The sequence below is a fragment of the Meles meles genome, chromosome 7 (assembly GCF_922984935.1).
Source record: "Meles meles chromosome 7, mMelMel3.1 paternal haplotype, whole genome shotgun sequence".
NCBI classification, from domain to species: Eukaryota; Metazoa; Chordata; class Mammalia; order Carnivora; family Mustelidae; genus Meles; species Meles meles.
The window spans coordinates 4508215-4529604 of NC_060072.1; the positions used below are offsets into that span (position 1 = coordinate 4508215).

The 21390-nt window shown below is 62.6% G+C and overlaps 1 protein-coding gene across 5 annotated transcripts in view; it reads right to left on the minus strand.

Moving 5' to 3' along the window:
- Positions 1–4127: 4127 nt before the first annotated feature.
- Positions 4128–21390, minus strand: part of PRR5 (proline rich 5) — a 49904-nt gene continuing 32641 nt past the window's right edge. For 3 of the 5 annotated variants that reach the window (XM_046011193.1, XM_046011192.1, XM_046011196.1), the window contains 6 exons: positions 17192–17240; positions 16516–16573; positions 11703–11794; positions 11069–11272; positions 7577–7712; positions 4128–6015 (listed from right to left, as the gene is read on the minus strand). In XM_046011193.1, the coding sequence (XP_045867149.1) occupies positions 5540–6015; positions 7577–7712; positions 11069–11272; positions 11703–11794; positions 16516–16573; positions 17192–17240 (1015 nt within the window). In that variant the 3' untranslated portion in view covers positions 4128–5539. The remainder of the gene's footprint in view (positions 6016–7576; positions 7713–11068; positions 11273–11702; positions 11795–16515; positions 16574–17191; positions 17241–21390) is intronic. The other 2 variants (XM_046011194.1, XM_046011197.1) reach the window with 2 other exon arrangements.

A 21390-nucleotide genomic window follows, 5' to 3' on the forward strand; every position in this document is an offset into this window, starting at 1 on the left:
TCTGGGGCTGGGGGTGAGCAGGGCACGTGCCTCCCGGGGAGGCCACGGAGACGCAGAGAGCAGGAGACGAGTTTCAGCAGCAGGGGTGAGTGGGTGAGTGGCCCTGCCCGCCTCAAGCCTTCCCTTCTCCCTGAGGCCACAGCGGCAGCTGGGGGAGAGGCGGGGCTGGGGGGCTCCTGTTCCAGGAGGACACCTGAGGCAGCACCAGCCCCCCACCAAGAGGTGGAGCCCAGGGGAACCCAGACGGACTCCATGAATACGATATCAGGGGCCTCCCACGGTCTCAGGATGGCTGGTTCCAGGGACACGGAAGTTGATTCTGGAACTCCTGTGGGGGGAGGGGAGACGGTTGGCTGTTGTGAGTGTGTGTGCCCGCGGGACTTGTATCCTCGGGAGCACAGGTCCTTGGTGTGACGGGGCAGCGATGAAATCTGTAACTCCTAGAGGGGCATTTTCCCCGGCCCCTCCTCTGCAGGACGAGGACCATGGTGTGGGGGTCTCACGTCAGCTGTCCCGGCTGCCAGGAGCAGCACCCGGAGGCAGCCATCCATGGGGACAGCTCGGCCGGCTGAGCACAGCCGCCCGCGCAAGGTTTGAATAGACTGAGGGGCAGACACTCTGGCGGCCTTGAACCTGAGACCCCAAAGGGTGTGCCCTGCCCCTCCATGTCCCTGCCCGGCCGGCCCGGACTGAGCTCCAGGAAGGCCGGAGCTGCCTGCCCGTTCTCCTGTGAAGTTTGGGGGCCGTGTCGGTCATGCACGCGTGCCCCTCGCCGCGGGGACCCCATGTATTTGCTGCATGCTCCCCCCTAAAACACGCCCATGCAGAGGTGCCAGCGCTATTTTGGATGGCGTCTGGGACCACGTGCAGGCAACAAGGGGCAGTGTGGAGAGAGGCTAAAAATACCGTAGGATTTCCGTCTACCTTTTCCAAGAGAACAACCAAGGCTCCCTCGGGCCTGGCCTTTCCTCCGAGAGGCTCCTCTGCCATTCAGCTCACCCAGCAGACACCCACTGCACGGGCACCCTGGGAGCCAGGCCCTGGTGGGGCAGGGGGGAAGGCGCAGGTCCCCGCCACAGGTCCCATGTCCCCATCCCGTGATGCTGGCGGCCCCCCGAGCTCTACCGCGGGACAGAGCCGAACTCACACCTCTTGGAGCCTCTGCCTTGTCACTTGTGAAGGAGGATGGGTGGTAGCAGCCGGGGACGGGGATGGGACCGGGACAGGAGGTTGAGGCAGATGCCAGCCCAGAGCAAGAGGGGGAAGTTACCAGGGGCCAAGAGAGCCCTCCCAGAGCTGACTTTGCCCACGCCCCGTTCTGCTTCAGAAAAGTAGGTGGGTCCTGGCGGCTGATAGGGCCTTTGTTTGTTGAGGAGGATCCGGCTCGGTTTGGAAGTCTGAGGCCAGGGGACTCCGGGGAACTTTTTTGCCCGAAAGGAGGGAGATGCTGAGGGGGCAGGGCCAAGATGGTTTTGTGCCGTTGGCAGGACAGAGACAGAGACAGAGACAAACATATGCGCGCGTGCACACACACACACACACACACACACACACACACACACACACGCAGAATTGTCTCTGCATAGATGCGCACGGGCTGGAGGGGAACCTGAAGTCTTACAGGAAGACAGGGCTGTGTGCAGGGCGGTGGGGGTGCACGCTCTCCCGCAGGCCCCCCGCCCCCGGGGGAGATCCGTGAAAGCCTCCTGTCCCGAATGCTCTGGTGCACCGGAGTTGTTCAGGGAGAATGCGACGCAGGAACCAGTCCTGCTTTGAGGCCTCTGTTCCTGTTCTGTGTCCTCCTCCAGGAGGGGACCCTCATTTTACCCTCACCCCTCCTGGATTCCAGGGCTGCAAGTGAGGCTGGCAGCTGGGCCACAGAGTGCCCTGTGTCTTTGGCCAGATTAGCACGAGCCTGCCTTCCCGGGGCTCATGGTGTCGTGAGAATGTCACGGGCCAAGGGTTCCCCACGGGGACACCGGGAACATCTTGTACTCAGGCAGATGGGTCCAGGCTCAAGGAAAGCAGAGAATGGGGGTTGGAGGTGGGCGTAGGAAGCAGCAACAGGCCTCAGGGAGGTGAGCATGTGTGCATGTGCATACGTGTGTGTGCACGTACCCACACGCACGCATGGTGTGCAGCGCGGGGATTGCACGTCCACGGAGGAGGGTGTCGAGCGTGGGGAGCCAGCAGCCAGGGGTGGCCCAGGGAGGCCTCCCCATGAAGAGCCGTCCACCCCAGCCTACAAGGCAGGACACTTCCTCCCAGGGCACCGGGCAGCCGCAGAGGGCTCCAGGAGGGCCATGGGAGGGCAGCCCCTCTGTCCGCCCCATGCCGACCCGGCCAGCTGGGGGCATAGCTGTGGGAAAAGGCAGCCCAGACGGGCCCCTCTCAGACTCCCAGCACAGCTGTGGGAAAAGGCAGCCCAGACGGGCCCCTCTCAGACTCCCAGAGCTGCTGGCGGATCAAACTCGGGGGCCCAGAACTCGGGGACAGACATCGGCAGCTTGGTTAGCTGCCCTCTTGTGGGGGAGCACCGTCAACCAAGCCCAGCCCTGTGAGCAGCCCCCAAGGTTTGTCCCCAGCAGAGATCACGGAGGCTCACGTCACACCCAGGGGGTGCTGAGACCCCGAAATATCATCTCGACTCCTGACTCCTCTGACATCCAGGTGAGCACGGGCCCGTGTGAGATCCGTGGCCGAGCCATCCGTAGAGACGTGCGAGGCTGCCGTCCACACGCAACAAAGACGGGCTGGGCGTCACAGTTTCAACAGAGTTGGTTTCCTTCGTAATCTTAGGTATTTTATTGTAAAAACACGATTCTAATAGAGCATCCCTGGGCTTCCCAGGTGCCCGAAGGAGTCACACAGACCACGTCAAGACCCCCGAGATGGAGGGTGGGAACCCGGCTCTGTCGCACGGGCAGGGGTTCCCCAGATGAACTCTTAAAGACGATTTTTGGGTTTCCCCAGACCTTCCCCCTCTGTGGCCCTCTGTGGCCCTTGTGCCCCCGTCACCATCCTCTTCATCCGCTGAGGTTGCCGGGCAGAGTGGGCATCCCATTCCCACAAGCGCGACGCTCCCCGGCCTGCTTCTGGGTGGGTTTTTGCCTGAAGCGCTAAGGGCTTGGGCTGTGGAGCAGGACTTCTCATTTCAGGCTTTCGGAGCCCCCGCGTCGGCTGGGCGCAGGTCACCGCACACGGATCCCCGGGGATCGGGCTGAAATGCGGAGTCCCATCGGCAGGTGTGGGTGGGGCCTGAGCCCCCGGCCCTGGAGGCTCCCCGGAGGACCTACGACAGACAAAGATGGGAACAGTGAGCCGCGTGGGAAACCCTCCGCTGGAGGAGGCTCCCTGGTGGCACGTGGACAGTGAACCGTTAACCAACGATGTCACGCATTCGACAGGCTCCTTGACCTGTGGCTGGGGACTCAGCAGGGACATGACAGGCGGCCTCTTCGTGGTGGGACAGACTAGTCCCGGACTCCTGTGTCGGATAGGGTCTCCCTGGAATTCATGCAGCCTAAGCCCCCGGGCCCCTCTTGGGCTCAGCTCTCTCCCAGGTCATGGGGTTGCTGATGTCCGAATGGCTTTCCCCACAACAGGAACGCCGGCAGAAAGTTCTGGCCCCATAACCTGTTTCCACCCCTGAAAATTCAGTGACAAGTCCTGTGGAGGGAACGCGTGGAGTGACTGGACGGGAAGGGGGTAGGGTGGGGGGGTGTGAATGGAAGGACGGCAGGTCACAGGGGCAGACAGAGCCACAGGTCTACACTGGCCACGGCCAGCTTGGGGCTTGGCTTGAGCTCCCTGGTGGCCAAAGTGAGAACTGATCAGCGATGGGACCTTCATTATAAGGAAGTTTGGTTCTTGGAGGGGACACCAATGGCCAGAGTCCAAGATTCTGCGGGTTTGGGGGGTTTACCGCAACAGGACCTTTATCCTAACTGATGTAATCTGCTCCTGACTTTTCACACATAATTTACCAATGTGTAACACGAGTTTTGATGCAGATCTCCATAAACGCTTTTTGAACAAGGCTGCGTGTGACACAGACCTGCTCCCAGCCCAGACGATGAGCTGCTCCTTTAACGGGAGGGGGTGGGGGGATGGGGGGCTGGGCAGCCTCAGCCGAAGCAGCCTCAGGGATTCTTCCAGACCCAGGCTCAGCACCCGCCCTCCCTGGGGCTCCGGCCTCCCCACCACAGGTGAGGCCCCACTGGCTGGCGCATGGGACCTCCCTCCGCCCAGGGCAGGATTTGGCAAAGAGCTCAGGGGTCCCCACAGACAAAGGCCATTGGAGTCCCCAGGGACCTGGGAATCCCCGATCTCCTCATCCTTCACACTAGCAGGTAGAGACATCACAGAGGGCTCAACACCCCGGTGAGGGCAGAGCCCGGACACGTCTCTGCCATTTCTGCCCTCGGCCTGACCCTTTTGCCTTGAGGGGACCCCACTGATAATGGTCCCCCCCCCCACACTCCCCACCCCGTTAGCTGGGTCCAGGCTTATCCGGGCTCCGTGAAGGATCTGGGAGCCAAGAAAGGCTGTTCAGGGATCTCAGCCCCATCAGGCCAGCCAAATGGCCATTCTCCTGGGTTCTCAGACCGGGGACAGGCTTCCTGGAGGCTAGGGTCAGTCACTCTCTTTCAGCTGAGCCCTACCCGGAGGCTCCCCTGCCCACTGCCGGAGCACCTTCCGACGGCCCAGTGGCCACGGAGCTTGTGAAGCAAGTACTTCCCCACCTGACGCCCAACTCCGCAGCCCCCTTCCATTAGGCCTGCTCCCCAGGCTGCTCTACTGCTGGTCACGCTGATCGCTGACCCTCCGAGTGTCCCTTCCCCACCGCGGTCCAGCTGCTCCCGGCTTCCCAACTCTTCCTTCTGGGGCCTCTGGGCCCCCGTGTCAGGAGGGGACCAGAAAACTGGACCCTAGGAGCCCGCCCTCCCTGGGAGCGGGGAGGGGAGGCCCCACCGAGGCGAGGGGACATCGGAGGGTGAGCACCAAAGAAGGACGTGTGGGGCCTGGCGTCACAGACACGAGCTCGGGATTGGGGCAGACAGCTTTATTCCATCCTCCTCCTGCCCGTGGCTGCCCCGGGGCAGAGTGAGGACAGCCTGTGTGAGCGTCTGGGACAGGGGCCCACAGGAGGTCATGCTGTGGCCTCAGGTGCGTGGGAATGGGGAAGGCAGGTCTGCTACTGACCCCCCTTGCCCTGCAAATCGTTCCGGAAGCCTGGCTGGGCCACAGCGTTGTCTCCGTGGGTGTGGACGCTGGCGGGCTGGGGCAGGTTGGGGTGGTGGCCAGGTCTGCTCCGGGCACACAGGGCGGACTGGTGTGCCTGGTGACCCACGTGAGGCCAGTGGAGTGGCCGACGCACGCCCCGAACGGAGCGGGGCCGGGGGCTCGGGGGGTGACGCTTTCTCCAACAAAGACTGTGGGACCCACAGGCGACTGGCCGGGACAGAGTAAAAAAAACTCTTGCACGCACACCCCCCCCTCCAGGCACACACACAGGGTCAGCAGAAACTCGAGGCCCTCACACGATGCTCTGCCGACCCCCGGCCCCCTCAAACTCCGATGCGCCCGAGCCCCGGCCCCGGCCAAAGTCAATGAAGATCCCTTCCGAATCCGAGTCCACGGACTCCAAGATCTGGTCCACCAGGTTCTCTGGACTGGAGGAGGGCGGAGAGGAGTGGGCCGCGCCTGGGCCAGGCTCGGGGGGCTGGGCAGGGGGGTACAGTCTGCTGGGGCAGGGCCCCGACTGGGGACCCACAGAGGATCTCAAGGCCCCAGGGGGAGCCTGGCCAGGTGTGTCGGAGAAGCCCTGGGGCTCCGGGCAGGACGTCATCTCGGAGACGGAGTGTCTGCGGATGCCGGGGCCGCCGGCCGCCGCCCCCTCGGCCTCGTGCTCTGCCACGGGGTTCAGCAGCGGGGTGTTGTAGCTCTTGGAGCGCACCACTGGGTTCTTGGCCAGCACATCCCCTGAGCGGGAGCGGCGTAGGAAGTGCTTCTCTGCAGACAGACAGAAAAGGTGTCAGGTATGAGATGGGGGGGGGCAGGGTGGGAAGTGGTCACTTGGTAAACCCAGGCACCTGCGTGTTCTAGGCCCTTCCTGGTGCCAGGGTCCGGTCAGCACCTACTGTGTGCTTAGCTCCGCATGAAAGAGCAGCCACAGGGAAAAGCCCGAATGGTGCAGACCCTTGGCCCAGCCCCCCGCGCACCCCTGCAAGGAAGGGGAGTCGGTTCTGACACTGTGTCTGTCCCTACGTGACTTCTTCCCTCCTTCCTCGGTCCCAGCCTCAGCCTGGATGGGCAGGAGCTGGGCGGGGGTGGGGTGCGTGGAGGCGCAGGGCTTGGTTCAAATGCGCACATGCCTCAGTTTCCCCACCTGTTGAAAGTTAAAAAACCTGTGGCCCTTCCTGGAGTCCCAGTGTGTGTGGGGGAGGGTCACAAACCACAGGTCAGGTAGTGGTTAAGTGCCACGATGGGGGGGCAGGGAGGATGAGAAAGGGTCTTTTCACGTGAAGTCAGGGCTGGGGTTTTATCTGGAGTGTGGTGGGCACGCCGGGGGTGCAGGAGAGGATGGCCACGGGGGGGGCTGGACTGGGTGGGGGGCCAGATCTCAGGCTCCCACTCAGGGCCCTGCAGTTCCAAAGACTGACCACCGTGTGGCAGGGCTGAGCACAGTGAGCGGCTCAGGGACCTTTCCAGGGGCAGGAGAGAGGTTCTGCCCAGTTCTCCTAACCCTAACCCTAACCCTAACTCTGGGGGCTGGGCTTCATGCAAGCAGGCAGGTGGCGCTCCCCAGCGGCTTCTGTGCCTCTGGGCCCAGTCCAGGATGTTCTTTGTGCATCCGTCCCCAGGCCTGGCTCCTCCTCCATTGGCTCACCAGTCACTTCCAGTCTGGCCTTTCCCAGCACGGCCCCCACATCACCTGTGTATGTGTCCCCTGGGGATTGTGTACTCATTGGTCTGCGTCTGTGACAGTGAGAGCCCATGTGCGTGGGGCCTGCCTCTGCGTCTCCCCCGCGGCCAAGAACGGGGCAGGCCCACAGTAGGAGCTCAGTGTACACAGGGGAACGAAGCAACGGACCGTCTGCTAAAGGAACAACGTGGCAGGCCTCCACACAGGCCAGACAGCCCCAGGACGCCCACCTCCCTTCTCCCCTCTCCGGCAACTCCCCCGAACAAGCTCGGTTTCTTGGGCTCCAGGCCTTTGCACATGCCGTGTCCTCTGCTGGCCAACTCTTGCCTTTCTGGACTGAACAAAGACGGGCCCTCACTGGGAACACGGAGCTCTGTGGGGCTCTCAGGGGAGTCACCCCATTACCATGTATGGCGTCAGCCCGACAAGTCCCCTTCGGTTCTTGCAGGAGGGACCCCGGGCCCTGTGTGCCCAGGCCCGGCACACAGCTAGGGGATGCTCAGGACAGGTCTGCTGCATGACCGGAAAGCAAATCCCCAGTGGGACCTGGCTGTGGCCATCTCCTCACTGGGAGGCCTGGACCCTGGGGAGAGGTGGATGGGGTCAGAGGTTACCCTGCTCCCCGCCCCAGGCCCAGTCAAACCCTACCCAGGATGCAGGAATGTGTGAACGGGCCCTCGCTGGAGTAGAGGCCGTAGGTGCCCAGGTAGGGCGACACCACCTTCTGGATCAGCGTCTCTAGGCGCAAGTAGTCCTTGGTCACGCCCCGGGACTCATGCACTCCCTGCGAGAGAGGGAGGGAGACGGGTGGTCACAGACAGACAGCATGCTCCCTGCCGCCCCGGCCCAGCCAGGAAAAGCTTGCCCCCCCAGGGCCAGCCAGGCTCGAGTCCAGCCCCCAGGCGGCCCTGCCCCTCCCCTGCTCAACACTGATGCCCTTGCCAGGCCCTGCCCACCTCCTCCTCCCTGGCCCCCCTTGTCCAGAGCTCTGAAGGGATCTCTATCTCCTCCGGTTCCATCAGAGCCAAAGCTGGAAGAAGGCAGCCGCCTGTAGGACAGACTTGGTCTCACTGACGGGGAGGGCAAGCTCTGGGCCCCCAGCACCCCAGCAGACAGCTGGCCCACAGTAGGCCTTTAGTGAGCGCTCACTGAACAAAGGACAGCTGAAGGAACGGGGAAGACAGCCCTGCTTGGGGGGCTGCCAGAGGCTCATGGCAAAAGATGCCTTTAGAACTTTAAAATGGCAGCGACAGACAGCCTCAGCCCCCCCCCCCCAAATGCCACCCACAAGAAACCCACTGCAGCCGGGAAGACACACACGGACTACGAGCAAAGGGTTGAGGGGCATGCAGGCGGCTCAGGCAGTTAAGGGGCCGACTCCTGGCTTTTGCTCAGGTCACGATCTCAGGGTTGTTGGATCGAGCCCCGTCCGGGGCTCTGTGCTGGGCACAGAGCCTGCTTAGGATTCTCTCTCATTCTGTCCCTCCCTCCAATGAACGAATGAATGAATAATAAAAGCAAAGGGTTGAGAGCGCCATGCCATGCAGACGTCGGGAGCAGCTAGGTTAATTCCAGACAGGGTGGACGTCAGACCGAGGAAAGTCATCAGGGGTCAAGCAGGTCACGACGCAACCGTACAGAGGCCGGTTCTCGGGGAGGACGGAATGACCCCTGGTGTGCCCACGCCTGCACAGAGCGGCAGACTGCACGGAGCAGAACTGCTGGAACCGCGGGACAGACCGCTCCTCCGCTCGCGGAGACAGACCAGCAGGCAGCAACTCGGGAAGGACGTGGGCACTGGACACTCCAATGGCCGTCAGACCGCTGCCCCCGCCCCTCCCCGGATGCAGAAACACACGTCCCACAGCTCCCGCGGTTCGCCTGTCAAGTCAGACCACATTCTGGGCTACAAAATGCACCTTTGCAAGTTTAAAAAGATGTAAGTACAGCGCCTGCTCTCAGAGCACAGTGGCATGAAGCCAAGGAGTCAGGAACGGGCAGATAGCTGGGGGAGCCCAGATATGTGGACATCAAACAACTCACTCGCTTCCTCCGTTAGCCACGGATCCGACAGGAAATCTTTTTTTTTTTTTTTTTTTAAGATTTTATTTACTTGCCAGAAAGAGCACAAGCAGGTACGGGGTGGGGGCAGCAGGGAGAGGGAGAAGCAGGCTCCCGGCTGAGCAAGGACCCTGATGTGGGACTCGATCCCAGGCCCCTGAGATCATGCCCTGAGCCAAAGCCAGATGCTTCACCAACTGAGCTACTCAGTCTCCCCCCAAAGAGGAAATCTTAACAAATATCTTAAAATGTTTTAAATGAAATGAAAATGAAAACAGATCCGCACTGGTGGGATGCACTGAAAGCGGTGCCTGTAGGGAAACTGTAGCATCAAATGGATACATTAGCAAAGAGAAAGCCTGAAAGTCAGTAAGCGTCTACCTCAAACCAGAAAAAGAAGAGCGAACAAAGTCCAAAGACAGCACAAGAGAAATAATCAGAGAGAACTCAATGAGACTGAAACAGGAAATCCTCAGGGAAAATCAATGCAACCAAAAGCTCCTCAAAAAGACCGGGAACATCCCTAGGCCTCCCGCCAGGCTCACTACTAGAGGGGACACTAACTCCCACCATCAGAACGGAAGAGGAGCCATCACTACAGACCCCACGCCCCTCGGAACTGCCTTCGCCCCCAACGGCAGCGGCGCGGATGAGCACGATGCTTATGCTCAGCTGGCCGTTCCATGAACTTCGTGTTGTTTCACTCACCAGCCTTGTAAAGGGCGTCTGTCTCTGCTCCCCACTGCACACTGAGAATGCGGCCCCGGGGCTGCATTACCTGTGAGCACTCAGAGGCTGAGCTGCTCCCCTGGCTTCCCCAGGAGAACGGTCACTCTGCTGGGGAAGCACGGGCACACGGTAGGCCCTCGACGCATGCTAACGAGCAGCTGAGACTTCAGATCCATCTGAGACTCGAAAACAGTGGGGACAAGCTCAGTCAAAGTGCCGGCCAGGTGGGGAGTGGGGCAACAGTGAAGGGGCAGGAGGGCAAGTCCTAGAGGCAACGGGACCATGCAGAGGAAGCTGCATGAGGCAGAGAGGCCACCAGGGGGCAGCACCGCCCCAGTCTGGCCACCTGCCTCCGGTGGGACCTCCTCGGCTTCAAATCCCTGTCCAGCCACCACAGGCTCCCAGAAGCACCACAAAAGGCTTTACATCTGATTTCTCCCCACTGTCCTTGAACCCGCCCCGCAGGCAGGAAGTCACATAGGCGAGGAAAGAGGCTGAGAGGCACAAAGTCTTTTGAGGGCCCCTGCTTCAAGCCAGCCGGGTTCCCCTAAAATCCTTCCAAATCCCAATAGCATGCCACGTGGTTGCCAGGACGACCACGAGCTCCTGCCCTGTGCAGTCCCTCGACCCTCAGACCTCAACATTCACCAGCACCTTCCTTGCTCTGGAATCTTCACTGGCTGCCCTGGACCCTAGGACCAACCTCGCTGACTAATTTTGGTTACCCACATGCACAGGGGGATGCAGAACAAGGAACAGGACTTCAGAGCTGTCAGATGTGGGTGAGGCCAGGCCTTGTTAGTTCTGGGCAAACGAGGACTCTAGTTCCCACCTGTAAACTGGGGTGGATGACAGTGCCTACCTCTGTCCCTTCACAGTGGTTCAAGCTGGCAAACTGTAGGATGCTGTGCCCCTCATCGGGCTTGGGATGCAGGAGTTTGCAAAAGGCCCTGTTTGTGGTCCACCAGACCCTCTGCTGTTTTGGGCAGGCCGCTCATCCCTGGCTGCTGGGAGTGAGACTGCCAACAGCGTATGGCTGCCCCTTCCTAAAACTGCTCTGGTGGGTGAAAGACACCCGCACCAGACATGTCTGGAACCGCTGTGGGGAGGCGGGCAACAGCCCCGACGGCTGACTGGTACAGGGTGTGAAGGCATAGTCCCTGCCCGCTGGGGACACCTCTGGGCCCGTCCACACTCCTGGGCTCCCCATGGGATGAGGCTGACACCTGCCTTCTCTTGAGCTCCCATCTCCCCTCCAACACCTTCTGGACTCCTCCTGCTTCCCTCTCTCCTTACAGGTTTCTCCTGACAGTCTCCCCATTGACGAGCCCCGTGGACCCAGACCCTTGCCTCGGGCTCTGCGTCTGGAAGGCCTGGCCTCATGCCCAACGGCCTCCTTGTGGCGCCACGCACCTGCAGCACCAGCAGCATCTGCACAATGGCGGGGGGCACACGGGCGTGGGTGCGGGCCAGCGCATCCTCCAGCTTCACACTCAGGGTGATGGCGTTCCGGAAGTGCAGCAGGGCGAGCTGGCGCACGGACGGCTCCTTGCCCTGCGGACACAGAAGGCCACGCCCCACCCCGCTGCCATCACGAGAAACTGCTGCTTCCCCATCTGCCGATCTGGGGCCAGATCCCAGGGCTACGGCCCTACAGATCCTTGGGCCCCCTTCCACCGCGCCCTCCTTCCTGGATGGCCCTGTCCCGAAGAGAGGCGCCCCAGCCAGCTTCCTCAGGCAAGGAAAGGGTCACTGTCACATACCAAGCCCCTACTGTGTGCTGGGAAGGACCTACTATGTGCTGCCGAGGACTTTATAGGGCCTGCGGGCGGGGGGTACTGTCCTTTGTTCCAAATTGTGGGTTGGAAAGCAGGTGAGGGGTCCAGGGATGTGGCCATCCCCGGGCTGGGGGCAGTGTGCAGGAAGGCTGGGATGGGTGGCCGCCTGGGCCCCAGGGCATCCCACGGCTACAGGGGCCGTTCACCTGCACTGGGTAGAAGATGGCCTGCAGCGTGGGCAGCACGTCGCTGAAGAAGAAGTCCCACGTCTCTGCCAGCGAGTCCAGCAGTTTCTGTCCTGTGGGCACAGGGAGCTGTCACCGCTCACCCTTCCCAGGCTGGAGTCCTTTCTCCCATCCACACGGGAGCTGAGGGCCAGGCTCTGGGCCTGGTGGTGCCCTCCCCGCCCCCCAGGTTGACAGCAGACAGCCCTTAGCAACTCTGTGGCTGGGGTTCCACGGCGTAGTCACCCCGTGCCTTAGTTTCCCCATTAATAAACCAGGACAGTGAAAGGGCCGACCTCCCAGGGCTGTGGGGATGAAATGAGCAGAGACAAGGTCCAGAGCAAAGAAAGAGCTGGTAAGTCCTGGCTGGTTCCCATTCCTTCATCCCACACCAGTCCCGCACATGACTGCCCCCCACCCCCGCCGGCAGCTGCCTCACACAGCCCCGTCTCCTCCCATTCCCCACGGTGGCCCCCCCAGCAGGCAGGCAATCTGTCCACCCATGCAGATGTGTGCAGAGCACCTATACTGGGTACTGGGGACCCAGCAGAGCCTCCAAGATCCCCAGACCCATCACAGGACAGGGAAGCAGGACCCTGAATGGCAACTAGGAGCCCAATCATCTGCCCACTGAAGGGGCGACCTCAGTGGGCAGACCAAGAGACGGAGTCTCTGAGAGGTTCAGGTCCTTCTCCTCCAGTGCCCTGGTCCCTGCCACCCCGGGCTGCCTGAGCTGGGGTCGGAGGAGCCAGGGAGACCACGTCCAAGAACAGTGCATCCCAGGTAGGGAAGGGAACCAGAGAAAGTGGAGAGGAGCAGGCAGGGAGGGCTTCCCGGAGGAGGTGCTGTCCAAGCTGATTTAGGAGGCTGGATTTGCCGAGTTGACAGACATCCTCAGTGTGGGAACCGCACAAGTAGATGTGCGGAAAGCAGGCATTCGGTAAGGCTCTGGGTGTTTCTGCCAGCCCCGGGAAGGAGCCTGCCTTCCTCAGGGTGGGCAGTCTCTGAGGGATGAGGACAGACGAGGTGTCCCCGAGCTGGGCCTGGACTGCCGCAGGACATGCAAAGCTCTGAGTGCTCAGCCCTCCTGCCTGGAATGAACAGAAAGCTGGGACGAAGGCCTGCTGGGCCTGGGCTAAGTGTCCCAGGACGCATCGCCAAGGCCTCTGCGGCTCGGTGGGACCTCCAGCGGATGGCTGGAGAAAAACGGGGTGTCCCGGGGTCTCTGGGTGAGGAGGGGGAAGTGCCACATGCCGGCTGGCCTCCCAGACCACACCGCTCATGTGGGACCGCCTCGAGGTTTCCATGGGAACCAGTGAGCTGCACAAAGGCCTTCGCCTCTTCTCCGTACTTTCTTTGGGCTCTGAGCCCCACACTTTCACTGCCCGTAGAGGCCCCAACTCTGTGTAGGTGTGGGGGCTCTGGGAAGGGAGCCTGGAGGGGGCGGCCCCAGGAAGCCCGTTCAGCCCCGTGGGCGGCGACGGTGGCGTGGCCTCTGTGCATGGCCGATCTGTGGCCCTCTGCCCGGCGGCCAGTTCCCAACCCTCCCGGGGGGCCCACACCTAGCCCTGCGGAACCCAGGATGGGTGGGTGCCACCACCCGCGGGCCTCTGTCTATACAAAGGTCCCTTCAGGTCCCCGCTGTCCCCGGTGAGAAAGACGGCTCAGTTCTCTGGGCCGGCCGTGGGGTGGCTCTGGGCCCGGGCCAGGCCAGCGTCTGCAGGCCGCTCTCCAGCCCACGGGGAGGAAATGCTGTGGGAAGCAGATGTTGTAAAACACAGCCTTGAGGCCCCATCAGAGCTGCCGGTGACCAAGAGGCCAGGAAGCACGGGCTCGCCCACGGGCCAAGTTCTCCGCTGGGGCCCGTGGTCTAGGGCTGGCGACGAGGGCGGGGTGGGGGGCCCTGTCGGGGGTGACAGCGTCAGGCTGCCCGGAGCTTCGCCACGGGACCCTGGGGAGTCCGGCAACCAGGCCTGCATGTGACGCTCCGTAAGACGGGTGTGAACGTCCTCGTGTGCACTGGGTGGAAGGCTGCCGCGCAGCGAATGCTCGCTCGGTGTTGGCCATGGCCGTGGCCACCAGTGCGCCCGTGCGGGCCGCCCTGTCTGTGCTGAAGCTCGGCAGAACCTGGCTTCCCCCCAGGTGTGTGGGTCCTCTGCCCTCCTCTGTTCCGTCCGAGCGCTGAGGGCCTGGGAGACCAGAGCGTACCAACCTGATCTTGGCTCAGGTCTCAGCCCCGCGATGACCACAGGGCCATGGAAAAGGCCGCAGCAGGGGCTCCGAGGAGGCCAGCCAGCCGCGAGGTCGACCCAATGGAGTCAGGCCCGCCGGCCCGTGTGTGAAGGCCACTGGGGAGTCTGGCTGGATGGCCTGTAACGGGCTGGGATTCCTGCCGGCCGAGAGAGGGCCAAGCCCAGGGTCTAGAGCCTGCAGGAGGCCCTGGGTTTCTCCCTGGAGTCCTCGGGTGTCTGGCTGCTGAGGAGTCATCCTGGCGATAGCCCAAGCCCACTCCTGTAAGCCCGGCTGGGAGACCATGGAACCACAGCCTTAGGTGTGGTCTGGGAGAGAGCTCCATGGCAAGGCTGTGCCTCCAGGCCTCCCGTTTCCAGGAATTGCTGCGCTTGGAAGCTGACGTCACAAGGCTGGAGGCTGGAGGGGGGTGGGCGAGGCCACCCACGGCCCCCAGCAGAGGCACAGGTGAGGACGTGGCTGGCCACAGGGAGCGATCTCAAGGAAGCTGCTCTGGGAGCCAAACGGGCAGAAGGTGGACAGGGCAGGCTCCAAAGGCCGCCTGTCGGGGAGTGGCCTCGGCGACTGTCCCCTGGTATGGACTGAGGGGGGCCGAACAGCTTCCCGACAGACCACATTCTGAGGCCTGACTCGAGGGCCATTGCTTCCACGGAGCCCTCCCTGACTGCCAATATGGAGCGAACCTTTCCTTCCCCACGGCTTCCCTTCACCGCCATGCATCACACTGAACTGTCACTGTCTGGTCCGCATCTGTGTGCCCGACTGGCCTGTCAGTCCCTGGTGGACAGAGCCGAGTCTCCCCCATCTGCAGCCCCCGGAAGCTAGCTGGGGCCTGACCCGTACTGAGTACATGGGTGGAGTCCATCCGGCCCCACGGTGCTGAGACAGGGAGACCGAGGCGCAGGTCTGTGGCTGGATGGGAAATGGAGGTCAGGACCCGTGGCCCCCAGACTGGGGCTCTGGGCCTGTCCCTGCGGCCTGGGGAGGCTGGATGGGGTGGGCATGCCCCAGAGGGTGGCCCGGTGACATGGCCGCTGCAGGCAGGGCCCGACTGAGCTGCACAAAGCCTCTCTTCTCTGAAGCTCCCAGCTCCCCTGGGCCGGAGCCGGTGGGAGGCAGAGGCGCTGCTGGAATGTGCCGAGTAAGGAGGGGGCGTGGGAGGGCACCTCCGCCAGGTGCCAGATTCTCAGCGTCTCGACTGCTGACTCAGTTGCTGCCTCCTCCAGGAAGCCAGCCTGGACCCCGGCAGTCTGTGCCTCTCCCTCCCCTGGACTGCGGTTCTGGCGGCCCTTCCCACACTCCCACCTCAGCGCTGCCCCCCGACAGAAGCAGGACGTGCGGACAGAGCAGGGGACGCGCAGCTCTGGGCTCACCCGGGGCCACTGGCCTCAGTGTCCTCCCCTGGGAAATGGGATCATGCCCCTTCTTTCTAGGATCAGAGTAACGGCTGAAGGAGGAACCAAAGTGGCAGTGAAACCAGGCTGCCGCACAGAGCCGCACGGCCTGGGTGCCTCGGTTTCCCTGTATGTGCAGTGGCTGCAGTGGTATGTCCCGAGCCGGGCTGCTGGGAAAGCCGGTGAGTTAGTGGTTGGAGAACACTCAGGACGGTCTAGCGGAGAGTAGGCAAGGTGTCCGGTGCCTGGTGCACAGCAGATGCTCAGTGAATGTTCGTGGCGCCTGAACTCAGCACCGGCCTGGCACGAAACAGGCCTCAGCAAAGGCACTGTGGTCTGAGCCGGGTCCTCCCATAATTGGATCGCTTTGCCAATTCACTCTTACGAGGAGACACCACTTTGGTCCCTGCCCCCTAACCCAGGGACACGGGAGCTGGAGGGTGCTGGGAGGAGGGAGGCGGAGCCCGTCAGGATCCTTCCCTACCCGCTGAGGCCTGGGCCAGGCAGAGGTGTGCTGGAGCTCACGGGCTTCCAGAAGGGCCAAGGGCATGTGTGCTGGGTCAGACTGGCCTGGGTTTGGACGCACCCCACCCTCTACTCAGTGCGTTTGCAGACATACTGCCTGTCCTCATTACACTGCCCCCAGCTAGGAAACGGGCACAGGGACCCAAAGGTCTCATGGCTGGGTATGAGCACGGAAAGAGAAAACTCTTCTAGAAGGTCCAGCCCCAAGCTCAGGCCCCAAACTCTGACGGGACAGCAGCTCCCAGCCAGGGGACAGCCCCCGGCTCCCTCCTTCGGGAACATCATGGCAACCTCGGCTCTATGCTAGCTCCCCGGTCCTCAAAGATCCTGTCGGGTTCTCCCAGGGCTGCTGGAACGGGGCTCACTGGTGCCAGAAGGCCCCGGGGGCAGGCTTTTCCCTGATTCCTCAGCCCTTTTGGGCTCCAGCAAATTGTGGGGTGGTGGCGGGAAGGGCAGATTCCCTCCCCAGTAAGGTCCCCTCCTGGAGTCAGATGGTGGCCTTGCTGCCCCTGCCGCCCTCCCACCCGGAGCCCCGGGGGCACAGGCAAGGCAGGAGGGCCACGTGTCCCCGCAGGGACAGTGGCGCGTCCTTGCACTCGGTCCCCGCGGTGGGCCGCCACACTCACCCTCATAGAAGTGGATCTTGTCCCGCAGGATCACCATGCCCTTCGTCAGCAGCTGGTTCTGGAGAGCATGCACAGGCAAGCTGTTACTGCCCCAGGGGATGGCCCCGGGCAGGCAAGGCCCCCAGAAGGCTTCCCCCTGCCCCCCTGCCCCACCAGCCGGCAGCTGAGGCCCAGGGAGGCAGGACTCACCCATGGCCCCAACCTCCCCCCCACTCAAGCAGAGCTTGAACCTCAGCTCGTGCTGGGAAGACACTGATGGCCGGTTCTGGGTCGCGTGAACTCTGCAGGCTCACCGGCCAGAGGTGTGACAAATGCAGGGTACGGCAGGGCCTCGGCCATAGGGGCCTCAGGATGCTGGCGCCAGGCCAACAGCGTCACTGTGTGCTCGGGGCGCAGGGGCCGTGCAGTGAGGGGACGTCTGGAAGCCTACCCTGTATGCCGGGAGGTGAACAGCCCGGAAGAGAACCAGCCCCGCGTCCTGCCACGTGCCGGGGCACGCGCGGTGCCCAGAATTCACCGGCATCGTTATCATTAACCTGCCCGACGACCCGCACCAGCTAGACAGGGAAACGGAGCCACAGCGGTGCGGCAGTCCTTGGAACCCAGCACACTGTGGACCCACGGAGAGGAGGTGAGCCCGGTCCTTTCCGGCCGCTCGAGCGCGCGGACCACCCACCTGCAGGTACTCGGTGAAGAAGGACCCCAGCTCTGTCTTCAGGAGCTGCCTGCAGGCGGGAGGGATAGGACAGTGAGGGACGGCAGGGCTCAGAGACCAGGTGGTGCTGATGGGGGGGGGTGACCGGGGGCAGCAGGAGGTCGACCCGCTCAGCCCAGGGGGAAGTGTGGGCACACCACCCCCCTCCAGTCCCAGTGCAGGGGGCAGGCGGGGAAGGAGGGCTGAGTGGGTCTCAGGCCTCCCTGGTGTTCCTCTGGGGCTCTGCGGGCTCCCCCCACCACTGCACATGAGAGGAAGCTGAAGGTTCCTCAGAGCAAGTGAGGGCCACTGACGTCTGTCACGTTCTCAGGGGCGGGGGGCAGCACTGGGCCTCTGACCCTCAGCTCCATCCCCCACCCCTCAGTCCAAGCCACTGGCACAGCTCCCTCCCCTTCCGCTCCCCCCCCAAGCCTTAGGGCAGCTCTCCTGCCTTGTCCTCACCAACCCAGCAGCGGAGCCCAGGATCGTTCCCTTCTAAAAGCGAGACAAGGGAGGCTCAGAGAGGTCCAGTGACTTGTCCAAGGCCACACAGGACACACCAAGTTAGGGTCTGAAGCCCGTCCTTCGTACTCAGGTTGACGGCTCTATGCACCGCACACCTCTGGGGGCTGAGAATGGCGGGCGTTCCAGTCCGGACCAAGCATGGCCGGAAACGCTCGGGCGCTGTCAACACTTGGCCCGACGCTCGATCTCCCCTCTCACCTCTGTCAGCCTTGGAGCTGTGTGTGTGCATGCACACGCGTGTGTAAGCATGCACGTACACATGGGGGGCGCCAAACTCACCATCCCTCATCCCCACTAAGAGGGTGCGCTGGTCCCCAAAGGCCTTTTCGGGTGACTATACTCCACCCTCCTGGCGGAGCTGAAAGCGGGACCACCCCCACCCCCGCCAGGACTGGCTGTCCCCAGTGGGGGTGCTGGGGGTCTGGGGGCTAAATGAAGCAGACAGACAGAGGGCAGGTGGCTTGTGTCGGTGACTAGCACCCAGCAACCGAGCAGCCGGCATCCCTGGAACCTGGGGCTTCGGGCAGGATCTAGAAGGTGCAGAGACGAAGGCGTGGGGGCATGAAGAGGGACACACAGCTGGACCAGTCTGGTCACAGCCCGAAGCTCACGACAGCCTGACGATGGTCCTGGTGTCCCTGGATGGGACGGACCCTGTCCCGCGCCACTGGCACCCTGTCCTACACCCCTGGTTGGCAGCTCCTTAGCACAGGACCAACTCCACGTCACAGCCCGACGCCATCCCCGCGTCACTATGACAGTGGCCACATTCACAGGCTGAACTCCAGCTGGCACGGCAAGAGGGTGCGAAGCCAGTGGCCCCCTGTGGTCAGCCCCTGCCACAGTCCCTCCACCTTGTCCCAATCGTCTGGGCTTCCAAGGACTGGATGTGACCTCAGCTCACATGACCTTAGCTGTGCGACCCCCATGTGCAGGCTCAACGTCTACCTCAGGTCACCACATGCGTGACCCAAGGGGTCACTCTGGGCATGGCCAGAGAGGAAAGGGCAAGGAGGGATCAAGGCTGAGCCTGGGTGAGTCCCCTCTCCCCGTCAGGGGCCAGAGAGCCAGCCCCGATGCCGCCGGTCCACCGTGTGACTCTGGGCAAGTCCCCGCCCCTGCCTGAGCTCCGGCACCCTCCTCTGGGACCAGAGACATGCCAGGAGGTGCGGAGGAGGGTCTGGGCTATCAAGTGAGACCACGGCTTATCCTTGGTGTATGCAGCAGGTAAAGCCCTCCTCACTCTCCCTGGCCCCCTGGTCTCCTTCAGGGCCGAGCAGACCCTCTGCCTAACTGCCGGCGGCCTGGGGCTCCCCACACCTCCCGATATTTCCTCTTAACTCACTACATGAGCCCCTGAGCGGGGTGAGGGGCATGGCTGGCCAAGCATCTCCCGATTTGTGCTGCGCCCGCTGGCTCTCCCGGCTGCTGGAGGGGAGCCACGCTCATTCTACAGATGTGGAGACTGAGGCGCTGGGGGGCCTGCAGGTTAGGCGGCTCCCGTATCCGCAGGGGAATGCCCAGGCAGCCTAATCACCCCAGGACACCACCTGGGGAAGGCACTGCAGGGGGAACAGCCCAGGTGTCATCGGAGGGGAGAGGGACAGCCACAGAAAGGGGCTGGGGGGTGGGGGGCAGAGGCTGAGGCCAGGGCCACCCTGTCCAGTGGATCCTTATTCCAGAGCCCAGAAGGCAACAGAAGGGGCCTCTCAGGACAGAGCAGGTGGCTGAGCTCTTGCCCACGAGCTCCCACGCAATTCTCCTGGCCCCGGGCAGGCCAGGGGCTGTGCCATCGGAAGCTGGGGGCATGGTGTACCTGGAGGGGTGTCCTCTGCAACCCAGAGTGACTTAGTCTGGGAAAACTATTATGCAAAGTGTGCCTGTTTTGGGGCCTTTGGAGAAGGCGGTCAAAGGAACGGGTCAAGAGAGAGGCTAGATCAGCAGCCTAGATGTCACCAAAATCAAACCTTCACAGTTCAGAGAACACTGCCAGGATCGTGAGAAGACAACCCATGGAGCGAGAGCAGCTGTGCAAATCAGTCTGCTGAAGGTCCAGATCCTGAATATATAAAGAACTCCCGCGACTCAACAAGAGATAAGTCATCCCATTTATAAATGGGCCAAGGAGACAATTCCCCAAAGACGATCTGCAGATGGCCAACAAACCCGTGAAAAGATGTTCCCGTCCTAAGTCATCAGGGAAGTGCAAACCCCAGCCACGAGAGGATTCCTCACGCCTGCAAGTGCCATTAGAACCGAATTCCTCAAAGTCAAGTCGCACATGCAGGGAAGAAGGTGGGGGCACCGGCGGCGGCCTCCGGGGTGGGAAGCAAAGCTGTGCAGAGCAGCGGGGCAGCCCCGACCCCGCCCTGGTGTGGCCCCAGGAGACACGAAGCCCCGCGGGTTCACAGCCACGTGCGCGTCACGGCCGAGGGGGCAGCTATCAGCAGGTGCGTGCGGTTTCCCTAGCGAGGAACAGTATTTGGCCGCAAGAAGGAACAAGGTGCAGGCACGGGCTCCAACGCGGACCAGCTTGAAGGCGTCAGGTGACACGGAGGCCCCGGCCCAGGCCGCGCACACCTCGGGGGATCGCACGTATGCGAACCGTCTAGAAAGAGGCAGATCTACAGAGAGAGAAGCTTGACCGGCCTTTGTCACGGGCTGGGGAGTGACTGCTGACGGGGATGGGCTTTTATGGGGGGGCATGGGGAGTGGGTGAGAATGTTCCAGAATGAAACAGTGGTGAGGACTACACAGCTCTGAATGTGCTAAGAACCATGGACCTGCACACCTGAAGAGAGAATCATGCGCCGCTGCGCACACCTGCGTATGTACTTGGCAACGGACGGAAGAAAGGGTGACGGCCGGACGTCAGGGTCCTGTGCCTGCTCACCTCCTTGGCCTTAGCCTCGCTGGGGCCCGCCGAGGAGAACCCCCACCCACCCCCATCTCGCCACATGGCCCCGAGAACCCCGGGGAACGTCTGGGTGACAGTGCCATCAATGGCTCCTGTCGCCAGGCTCTCTCGTGGGATCAAGGCCAACGACCGGTGATGGGTATCACGCCTAAGTCCAGTCACTTGCTTTAACGTGGCCTTGGGATGGAGAAAGCTGGGGTGGGGGCTGGGCAGGGGGCGGTCCCAAGGGACCCACAGGCCCTGGGGTCAGGGACCTGAGCCCCGGCTCCACTAACCAGCCCTGTGAGCAAACCCAGCACGTGACCTCGGCCTCGGTTCCCTCCCCGGTAAAATGGGCAGTCGAGGAGCCTGAGGAAAGCAGGACCCCCGGATGGGTTGCATGTAAGGGGGCCTGGGAGAGGCAACGCTGCCCCTCACCCTCCCTGCTCCTCAGTTTACCTGTCTGTAAGGCCCCTTTCGGCTCGGCCACACCGGGCTGGGGTGCCCTGTATGAATATGATCCTGGTCCCCATTATCCTTTATTCCCGTCTTGAGCTGATGAGGAGCTGGGCTGCCTCCTTTCCCCAGCTGACACAGGGACTGGGTAGCAGAGGCCAGAGAGAGAAGGGACCACAGAGAGAGGAAATGCCTCCTTGAGGCAGCTGTGTGACCCTGGGCAGACATCCTGACCTCTCTGATCTTCAGTCTCCTTCACCGCAAAGCAGGACTACCGGGGCTGGCCTTGCTGATTCCCTCCCAG